This window comes from Maylandia zebra, linkage group LG15, assembly GCF_041146795.1.
Source record: "Maylandia zebra isolate NMK-2024a linkage group LG15, Mzebra_GT3a, whole genome shotgun sequence".
Classification (NCBI taxonomy): domain Eukaryota; kingdom Metazoa; phylum Chordata; class Actinopteri; order Cichliformes; family Cichlidae; genus Maylandia; species Maylandia zebra.
The window spans coordinates 41683274-41694458 of NC_135181.1; the positions used below are offsets into that span (position 1 = coordinate 41683274).

Here is an 11185-nt window from a genome sequence, read left to right on the forward strand (position 1 = left end):
GTATTGTGCTGCCATCTAGCGGTATCATAAAGTGCCTACAGGTCGCGACCATGACGTGACGTAGCACTTTCAGAGAATCCAGCCAATCAGCTGCCAGTGACGGTGACGATTTGAAATTGAAGCGGGTAGAGGCGGAAGCGAGCAGGCGAACATAAACAAAAGAAGTTTTTTTTTCCGCAAGTGCAAGTAATAATTTATTCGAATGGATTTTTATTTTCCTTTAACTAACATATGGAGTCATACTTACGTCCAATTTACGTGGTTTTTAAATGTGTAAAGTGCATCTGCCGTTAACTCGCCTGTCTCGTAATTACACCGTTTAGGTTTCTAACAGTCCACAGCCATGTCGATATTTAGCGTACAAGGGCGGAAACACACCGCTTATTACGACAATCTGCTGTCAACATCAACGTCCAGGACACCCGGCCGAGAGCGAAAGATAGCCGACACGACGCTGGGCAAAAGTGTGACCGCATCAGGGGAGTCTGCATGTGAAGACAGCAGGTCATCAGATAAAAGCCGTCCGGTGAACAGGACGTATGTCGTCTCTGCCCTGTCAAAGAGTGGCAGCGGGCAGCAGACCCCTTACCGAGCCCGGCTCACCCTACAAAGACGGTCAAAGAGGAAGACCGGGGCCGAAACGGCTGAACAAACGATGACAGACAGCAGCCAAAGCACCACAGCAGCTCCGGAGAAGAGACTGACTCTGCAGCGCAGGACCAGGACTCCCTCCATGGACAAGAGCGGACGTGGGCAGCCTGGTGGCCTGCAGTCAACGCCCAAAGTTCTCGGTGAACCAAACGGGAGGACACCTGGTTTATTCAGGTCAATGAGCTTAAGAGAAACTGCGACTCATGTGCAAACACAAGGGAGGTTTGCGCAGAACAAAACCTCCTCCTCTTCTTCATCTTCAAGTAGAAACACAGACGAGACCCATACCTTTAAAACGCCGACCAGAAAGACCCCGTTTGAGAGAATCGCTGCCAAACGAGACGTGTTTGAGAGACTGGCAGGGAAAGAAGCTCCCAAGCCAGCGTTGGTCAAATCTGCCAGTCTGGAAAGGCCCAAACCCCGAGCACAGCAAGCCGAAAACACTAAACCCTTCCCGGCTCCTCGGATCAGCAAGACGACCTCAGGTGTGCGAAGACCTGACACGACGCTGCAGGTGATAAAGACAAAGACCTCGAACCAAAAGGGAGACGTGACCCAGGTCAGGACATCCGATCCTGCTCCTCCTGAACAGATCCTGCCCAGTACCAGTGAGGGTCTGAAGCAGCAGGACTTACTAAAAATGGAAAACAGTGCTGTTACGGTGGCTGTGCGTGTCCGCCCCTTCAGTGCCAGGTTAGTGTTTAACTGCTGGGTGACTGAGAAGCAGGCCCCCTTGTCAGTATATTAAAGTCTGGTTCTGGAATCTGTGTATAAAACACTGGCATGCTACTTGTTTAAAGAAAGACAAACAACACATCTCTGAAGTTTTTTGTTCTGCTCTATTACAGGGAGAAAGCTGAGAAGTCCTCACAGGTCATCTTCATGAATGGCCAGGAGACTGTGGTCCAGCATCCAGAGTCCAAACAGAGCTACTCCTTCACCTACGACTTCTCTTTCTGCTCAGTGGATGCCAGTGACTCCAACTTTGCCTGCCAGCAGACCGTGTATGAGACGCTGGCCAAACCTCTGCTGCTGAGGGCCTTTGAAGGATTTAACACCTGCTTGTTTGCCTATGGCCAGACAGGTTCTGGTAAATCATACACGTGAGTGGACTCACTTTTCATTTACATCAGTGTTCTCACTTATGTGGTCATTTGTTTTGTTTTGTTTTTTACTTTTGTACTGTAATCTGTCACTTTGATGTGTTAAGACTGATTGTTTTGCAGGATGATGGGTTTTGAGGAGGAGGTAGGGGTGATCCCAAAATTCTGCCATGAGCTTTTTTCTAAACTGGCCTCAATAAAAAGTGAAGAGGTAAGCTCTCTCTTTGTTTTTTTACATTTCTATTCCAATTTCATTTTTATCTGAAAAATAATTAAATGATCTGTTTTGGGTCCCTTTTGAATCTCAGGTCAAATGTCATGTAGAGATGAGCTACTTTGAAGTGTACAATGAGAAGATCCATGACCTGCTGGTGACCAGAGAAGAACCAAACCAGAGGACGATGCCCGTGAGTAGTTTGCTGTTTAGTGACACTCATCCCTGCCACATGTTTTTATTGCTAACTTGCCACTGTGGTTGACTTAACACAGGGGGGGAAAATGTAGAAAACCTTTGTTTGGATTTGTTTTCCAGCTGAGGGTGAGAGAGCATCCGGTCCACGGGCCTTATGTCGCTGAGCTCTCAGCGTAAGAAAATCTCGTCTTTCTCTCTTTATTCGCTGAAAGCTTGAACATTCTTGGATGGTACCTTTTTCAGAATTGCTCAGCTTGCTGTTTCTTCACAGGAATGTGGTGCGCTCTTACAATGATGTTCAGGTAAGATGAACCAGTTGTCTTTTTATTAGTGGGTGCTTTCAAGAACAAGCTAGGTCTTCAGTGTCAAGCAGACAAAAAGCCTGTTAACCGAATCTGAAAGGCTTGTCATGGAAATGAATATCTTCAAGTGAGATTTCACACAGAGAATCAATAATAATTTAAAGTACTTTTTTCTTCTTCTTTAGGGCTGGCTGGAGCTCGGCAATAAGCAGAGAGCCACAGCAGCCACAGGAATGAATGACAAGAGCTCCAGATCTCACTCTGTCTTCACCTTGGTCATGACCCAGACTAAGGTACTGTCTTCACTGTGTATTTACACCTCTTTTCCCTCTTTGAGTTTTTATGTAAAAAAATACGTTAGCACGGGGGAGCGGATGAATCGTGCTTACATTAAGTGCCTGTGAGTCCATTTGTGTTTGTGTGTGCAGACTGAGCTTGTGGAAGGCGAGGAACATGACCACAGTATCACCAGCAGGATCAACTTGATCGATCTGGCAGGCAGCGAACGCTGCCACTCTGCCCAGACCAGTGGAGACCGACTCAGGGTGAGCACATGTTAACTACCATGTGTGGTTAAGTCATTAAGCAGTTAATCATTGCTTGTTGGAGATTGGAGATGGAGACTTTTAGGTGAACCACGGTATATAATTTTATCATTCACAAATCAGAGTACAGTCTCTTGTCTCAGAAGGCTCTGGTTTCTTTGCATTGTTGGCCTGTTCATTAATTTTTCTATGCTTATTTTATTCAAAACGATGTCTTTATAGGAGGGCGCCAGCATCAACAAATCACTGCTGACGCTCGGAAAGGTCATCTCTGCCTTATCAGAACAAGCGCTGACCAAGAAGAAAGTCTTCATACCGTACAGAGACTCTGTCCTTACATGGTGAGGGAACAGTGTGCTTGTGCACAATTTCTTTATTTGTATTTGTTTGTTTGTCAGCAATCACAGTGACGGTTCTCCTCTAATTGTCACCTGCAGGCTGTTGAAGGAGAGCCTCGGCGGTAACTCTAAGACGGCCATGATCGCTACGCTGAGCCCGGCGGGCAGCAACGTGGAGGAGAGCCTGAGCACTCTACGCTATGCCCAGCAAGCCCGCACAATCATAAATGTGGCCAAGGTCAATGAGGACACCAATGCCAAGCTCATCAGAGGTCAGACATCCATAACATGCTTAAAAATTTGTATACTGTAGACAAAAGGTATCTATTTATAAGCCTTATGTCTAAAGCAGGGTTTCAGGCACACTTACTGTGTTGGTTTGACATGTGAGCCTGGACAAATCCTTGGTCACCTTATAAACTAAAAAAAGAGAGGGAGGGAAAATCATTTTTATATGAGAGATTCTTTTTCCTTTTTTCCCCTGTAGTTCTTTGTAAACCTGAACATCTGCCTTTCAACACACAAAGCCACACCTGTATTTCCTTTTTTACAACCAAAACCACAGAGTAGCTTCACAGGTGTAGTCAGTATTTTTGGACTGTAAGAACTCTCTCTCACACACACACATATAAATATTTTCATGTCTGTCCTTCAGCTCCTCCTTCATCAGCCTTTTTCCTCTCTCTCTTTTGTTCATCCCTGTGTTTTTCTTTATATGTGATTGTGTTCCTGTTAGGCACTCGCTCCCGATCGCTTTCGCTCTCCTCCTTTACCACTCACCCTCCCGCCTGTCGGCCCGTTTATCCATCACCAGCTCTTGCGCTATCCAGTTGAAATTAAAGCCTGGCCCTAACCTTGCCTCCAGGCCATATTTATGCACTGTCAGTTGCACATGGCGGCTAACTGTCATGCAAGTATTATTTTTCCATAAGATGATAGCGCTGCTGTTTGACGTTTTTAGCACTAAGGGGAGCTCTTGCTGTGGATTTCATTCACGATGCCTGTCAGCGGGAGATGCTCAAAGTGAATGTGACTCAGACAGACAAACCAGTCAACTTCAGTGAGGGACAGTATCGAGCAGTTTGCTGACCAAATCTGAATATTCCTCTCTAAAGTGGCATCATATCTGCACATTTACATAATCTTGCTGCAACAGTTTTCTCAGTAGGAAACAATCTGGATGAATTTTGTGTGTTTCAGAGCTAAAGGCAGAGGTGGAGAAGCTGCTAGCAGCCCAGATGAGCTCCCAGGGCGTCGAACCAGAGAGAGTGAGGCTCTTCCAGCAGGAGATCTCCACCTTGAAGAATAAACTCTGTCAGCAAGAGAGGGAAATGATTGAGGCCAATCGGTCAGCATTACTGCTATAATCCTACTGAATCCTCAAATGAACAGTTCTCTTTTTGCAGTGGAGGGGGTCAAATGAAAGCTAGTTTTAAAGTTATTCTTCACACTCACACAAAGTAATAGTATATTTACAGTGATCTATATGTTTCTGTGTATTTGTGCAGTCTTGATACATACAGTTTGTTATTGAGTTCTAATAACAGAAAGATTTACTTCTTTCCAGTGTATATTTTTATTAGGCTAAAACATTCAACATTCTGATATTAGAAATAAAAATCAGACATTTTTAGCATGACAAAGATGTTAAGTAGAGCCCAACTAATATAGAAATTTTAAATAAAATATTTGTTATGTGTGGTTATTTAGATATTATGACAATGCTCTTTCAATATAATCAGGATTTATTATCACAGGAAGTTGTGCGCTACTCATTTATCAGAATCAGAAATACTTTATTAATCCTGAAGGAAATGATGGAAATTATGCTCTGCTTTGATCAGCTGGTTATTTTTGCTGCTTTCTAAACACTTGTGTTCTCAAGTGGAAAGCTGCAGAGTGCCCTCTGGTGGATGAACTAAGCAACGTCAACCCTCTTAACTTGGTTGAAGGGTGTTTCTCCCATCTCTTCTTTAAAACCTTTTTATTTATCGGCCATTATAAATGCTGATATCAATATATGACTTGGGGTTTACTTAGCAGTGGGTGATGTTAGTGGTAGAATTTGTTCTTATGTCATTTTTGCTTTTGGTTATAAATTTTTTTTTGTTTTTTCAAATTTTCCGGCAGGGCGTGGAGGGAGAAACTTGAGCAAGCAGAAATTCGCAAGCGTGAAGAGACCAAAGAGTTGCAGGTAATTTCTTTTTTCGGTGTAACCTTCATTTTATTAGTCTACTCTCTCTATCATTCTGCACCCACCATGCTCGTGTTCAAACACTAATGTTGTTAAAGAAGAAGCTGAAAACAAAGGAGATGAACCCCCCCTCTATAAATAATTTTTGGTCTGTGTGATCAGAAAGCAGGAGTGACCTTCAAAGTGGACAACCGTCTTCCCAACCTCGTGAATCTGAATGAGGACCCTCAGCTGTCCGAGATGCTTCTCTACATGATCAAAGAGGGTCGCACTACGGTGGGCAAGTCCAACTCCAGCCACGATATCCAGTTGACTGGCGCCCTCATTGCTGACCAGCACTGGTAAGACCAACTCCTCAGAGAGGGGTGAAAACAGTAGCATATTGTTCAGTCAGGTGGAATACCTGCATCAAGATGGATATAACCAAGGAATATGTAGCCCTACGAAGATATTTGGCCACTTTTTTTGCATTTCACCTAAAATAGTTTTTATTTTCTTTATATATATATTTTTTCAGTGTTATATCCAACATACACGATACTGTCAGCATCATTCCGATGGAAAACGCCAAGACTTTTGTTAATGGGAACCTCATCTCTGAATCCACAGTCCTACACCATGTAAGTAAAGCAGCAAGTTCTAACTTTTTTGTCCGTCTATCGCTTCATTTTGTTACTCTCTGTAAATCAAACGGAACGGTCTGTCCACGCAAGGCCCAAAGCGTTTCATAAATGGTTTCTCTCTGGATCTGTGTCTCTTGTCCGGCTTCTAGGGCGACAGGGTGATTCTTGGAGGAGATCACTACTTCCGCTTTAATCACCCAGCAGAGGTGCAGTCTGGGAAGAGAGCGTCATGCTGGACAGGCGAAGGCGACGGTCATAAAGATTTCGAATTTGCTAAAAACGAGCTCCTTGCAGCTCAAAGAGCGCTGTGAGTGGAGGGAAAATCGGCCAGACTGAGGCTTTTCTGTAAAATGTTATTCCATACTCTCAAAATCTGAATTCCCATTTTTGTGTTTCTCAGGCTTGAGGCAGAAATTGAAGAAGCCCATCTTAAAGCAAAGCAGGAGATGATGCAAGGAATCCAGATGGCAAAAGAAGTGGCTCAGAAAGAGCTTTCTGACCAGAAGGTGCTCTATGAAGAAAAGATCCGAGCCTTGGAGAGAGAGCTGGTATACGAGACTTTCTCTTCTTCTTTTTTTAAAATCTAGAAATAGGCCAGTTGGATGATATCATCAGTCATTTATTATTGTAACCCTGTATTAGATTATTGACAGTCTGTAATTTTCATTTACTGTAATATTGTAAACTAAAACCTCAAATTGAAATTGCTAGGTGTATTTCCTTAACACTTGTGCATTTTTAAAGAACCTTTAAACATAGTAGAGTTTTGCACGCTCTCATACCCTGTCAGATTATGCAAACTGCAGATAAATGCCAGCATTTCGTTCCTTCAGAATGAGGAGAATGAGCGGAAGCGCCAACAGGAGTTGGAGAAGCAGAGGGTTGCCAGCCAGATGGCAGAGCTCAAAACTGCCAAGCTGGAGTTGGAGCAGGAGGTGGATGTCCAGAGGAAACGTCTCCGTATCCACATGGAGACCCAGGTTAGGATTTTTGATTAAATTAAGGAAATGACAAAAACAGGATGGGCTAGATTATTTTGATTTGTGCACATGTTTAAAAAAAAAAAAAAATTATATATATATATATATATATATATATATATATATAATTTTTTTTTTTTTTTTTTTTCCACACCCAATTTACATTTGGCCAGTCGGCCTTTATGGGAAGCCTCCTGTGTGAAGGTTTTGTGTGTTTGCAACCCTTTGGATCTCAGGTGCTACATTATGAGGTACAGGTGGAGACGGCCTTGCAGGGGAATTGGGCAAAATTAAACAGGACTTTGAACAATCACTTTTTGATGGCATTTTTTTTATGGATGAAAGTGAAAATAGCTCAGGAATGTGCGCCGTACCATCAGGTTTTCCAGAAAGAGACTGTTGCCTTTTCTTTTATTTCCCCTATGACTGTAGGCGGGAGGGAGTAGGTGGGTGAAATGTGTGATATTTTCAAGCAGTCATCTTCTCGCTTTTCTGGAAGTAGGCATACAGGAAATCTATATTCATTAATTATATCACCTCTTTCGTTCGCTCATCCTCATGTTTTCTGATGTTATGTATGAGCATTAGCAAATATGCTGACTCTGGGCTTTATGTTTAACCATTTGGGATGCGTTTTGAGCCACCGTGGAGCTTGGCTTCAGGCGGAATGTTTTACCCTGATGGTTTTTAATGTTGTTTACATTACCATGACTCACTCAAGGCTATGGAAGAGCATCGTGTGCGCCAAGCGAGGATTGTCGAGGCCCTGGAGGCGGAAAAGAAAAAGATTGGCAAGGAGCTGGAGGAGATTCAGAAGAAAAGAGCTTTAAGGGAAAACCATACGCCCCAACATGGTAAGAGTTAAGTCAACACTGAACGTGTTTGGGAGTAAGGATCACATCGTGTAAGCAGAGTTGTCCTGAGCAGCAGAAGCATTAGAGAAAAGCTGTTTGCCACTATATCAACGTACACTGAAGGCATATAATCCTTAGTAAATATGTAAAGCACTAATGGGCCTCCATATTATTAGAGATGCAGGCTTTTGAACTAGGCGGCGATGACTAGCCAGATGGTCTGTCTCCTCTTTAGACTAGTTTAGAAATGGTTTCCACATTTATCTAAAAGAACTTCAAATTTCAATTTGTCTAACCACAGAACAGTTTTCCACTTTGCCTCGGACCATTTTAGAAGAGCTTTGGCCCACTGCCGTTAGCTTCTTCTTTGACACAGCATACAGTGTTTACAGACAATGATTTCCATGACTGAATCGTGCCTGTTTTTAATGCAGTGCTGCCTGAAGACCTGACGATCACAGGTGTTCAGCATTAATCTTTGGCCTTGTCCCTTGTGCACATATTTCTTCAGGTTCCTGGAGTCTTATAATAATAGTATATTTGTTGGTTTTTCTTTTTTACAAACATTAGACACAGGAGCAGATAGTTGAACCTCTGCCCATCTTATTTTCTAAGCCCCTCTAAGATGCTCCTTTTATAGCCAATGGTTTTATTTGACTCGAGACAATGTTGCGTTAAAATGACTTTTTGGTAAGGAGTGTTGGGGAGTCTGACCATTATGCTGCCCTCTTATTCTGTTCATTTGTTTGTACGAGGATCATATTAGATGAATGGATGCAATGTCGGAGTTTATGAGCCTCTCAACCCTAATCGGTAGAATGTGGAGCACAGCGATCTGCATCTTACTGTAATTCCTTATAAGGTCTTTGAGAATTGTTGGTGGAAATGAGTGCAATAGCCAGTGAGTAGCTTATTTCAACTGTTCCTTTTTACAGTGAATCCCTGCTGTGTACTGTCTTGTACTGCTAAGTAAAGATCATCTGAGCCAAATGATATTTAACTCTGGGCTATTAGTTGAAGGTAGGACTGGGCGATATGACCAAAAATTCATATCTCGATATTCTTTAGCTGGATGGCGATATATATCTCGATATTTTTTTTTAAAGCCATAAAGTAACAACAAAAAGAGAGTTCTTAGTCACACTGTGTCCCAGATCTCACACTGGCACTTTTATTAACATACAGCGTAGATGTACATGAAAAAATTACTCAGAAATAAATTATCAGCATTTATTAAATAATAATGCTCCATAAATAAAATAAAACAATGTTGTTTTTGTGCATAACAAAAAGCTCACAATTGTGCAGTCAAAATGTAAACTAACAGACCTTGAGCATAATAACAAAGACAAATTTCGCATCTGCTCTGTTCCCAAGTTCTACTGCGTGACTGACAGCCTGGAGTTTGAAATCCTTGTTGTAACCACGTCTATGAACAGGTGCCATTTGTGGTCCTTAAACGCACACAATACGGTAATATTACGTTGAAGTACAGTACGTAGTACTCCACGAGGCTCCTGACTACGGTAGCCGTAATGTAACACATAAAAGCGGTTCGCGATCAGTAAGCACAACCAGAACTCATACATAAGGTGCACTGTCGAGTTTTGAGAAAATGAAAGAATTTTAGGCCGTGCAGCCCCCGTGCATGGGGCTGCATGGCGTCAACGTGTGAGAGCTGTTAGCTCGTTAACACGTTGATGCCATCCAGCCCCATGCTCGGGGCGATCCGCGGTAACTCATTAACGGAGATTTGCCGCATTAATGCAGTTATGGCGTTAACGTCATTCTAACGAGATTACTGCTACCAGCAGTAAAATAGTAATCTCCAAATGTTTTCTTTTTACCGACCAGCTCCTCTTTGATAGCTGATCTTGTTGTTGCCTGCAGGTGAAGCGATAGGGGAGGGGGAGTTGTGTTCAGTGAAGTAGAGAGAGGCAGAGTAATGTTGCGTGGAGACAAAAGTGGACGAAAGAGAGGCAAACTTGTGGCTCCACAAGTATAATTATAACATAACATAGACTATATCGATATAAACAATATTATCACATCTCATATATCATATAAAAATATTTCAATATATTTAAAAACTCGATATATATCGCCCAGTCCTAGTTGAAGGTAATGTTTCATTTCTCTGTCGCAGTCTCTCCACAGTGGGATGCCATGAAGTTGTCCTTGATGATTGAGGAAGCCAATAAAATCAGTGCTAAACTGAAGAAACACACAGTGTTCAGCAGGTAGGAAAGAAAGGATGGGCAAAAGTCGCAGATATTTTTTTATTATGCATCATGTAAACACAAAAATGATGAAGAAACCAGTGGCATTAAAAAAAAAAAAAAGTAAAAGCATGTAAACCTATATCCAGTCTTTGTATTTAGCTACTCCCTAAAATACAGCTGTAAATGAACACGTGGCTGCTGTTAACCTCTGACCTTATTATTTTTATTGACTTTACTCTCCTGTTTTAGACATGAGAGCTCGGAGAATGAGAAGTGCGGTGGTGTGCTGCAGGTGCGAGTTCAAAACACAAAGCTGGGAATTGCCACTTTCTGGTGTCTGGAAAAGTTCCAAAATAACATTGCTGCCATGAGGGAGCTCGAACGGGTAAGTCTGGGATCAATTCTGCGTTCAAATTCATAACCTTTTTTTGCTATCATGTCTTTCTCACATTAACCTGTGTTCTAGTAAGACATAGCACACCTCTTCAGCCTGCACGACTCTTCCTTGTTTTGCAAATTCAGAGCCTGACATCAGCTCCAGTCACTTGCAAATTTCCTAAGTGTTTGACCTCATTTATAGTCCAGAATGGATTGTTTTATGCCCGACAGAGGGATGCTGCCTCACTTTGCGATGCTTTTCTCATTAAGCTGAGTAAATGAGAGTGGACATGTCATCAGGAGTTTATTCACCACAGGGGGATTCCAGCTCTAAAGATGACAATGTGTTTTACGACCCCGATGATGAGTGGGAGCAAGATATATCAGCCTCTTCTTCCTCCGCTGCCTCCTTTTCTCGACGAAGGTAATTATCCAGCTCCTCCTATCCATAAATCCTTCTTCCTAGCATCTTACATTTACATAAGATTAAATATGGAGGTGGGAAAGTTTTTAAAAACACTGCTTGTCCCTTAGGGAAGGGTGTGTGTGTCAGTGTACCTTAAATTTCATCTTCATCAGAGCT

General features: G+C 42.5%; 1 protein-coding gene across 1 annotated transcript; it reads left to right on the forward strand.

The window, feature by feature from the left end:
* Positions 1-133: 133 nt before the first annotated feature.
* LOC143412734 (kinesin-like protein KIF14) lies at positions 134-11078 on the forward strand. Its single transcript, XM_076874499.1, has 21 exons — positions 134-1344; positions 1500-1754; positions 1878-1965; positions 2063-2161; positions 2287-2339; positions 2438-2468; positions 2654-2761; positions 2897-3013; positions 3236-3354; positions 3451-3623; positions 4552-4699; positions 5482-5545; positions 5708-5886; positions 6063-6165; positions 6318-6475; positions 6569-6716; positions 7002-7148; positions 7870-8002; positions 10149-10242; positions 10474-10609; positions 10920-11078. Exons 1-21 carry the CDS (start codon positions 344-346, stop codon positions 11028-11030), a joined length of 3465 nt encoding a protein of 1154 aa, XP_076730614.1. The 5' UTR covers positions 134-343; the 3' UTR covers positions 11031-11078.
* The last annotated feature ends 107 nt before the right edge of the window (positions 11079-11185 follow it).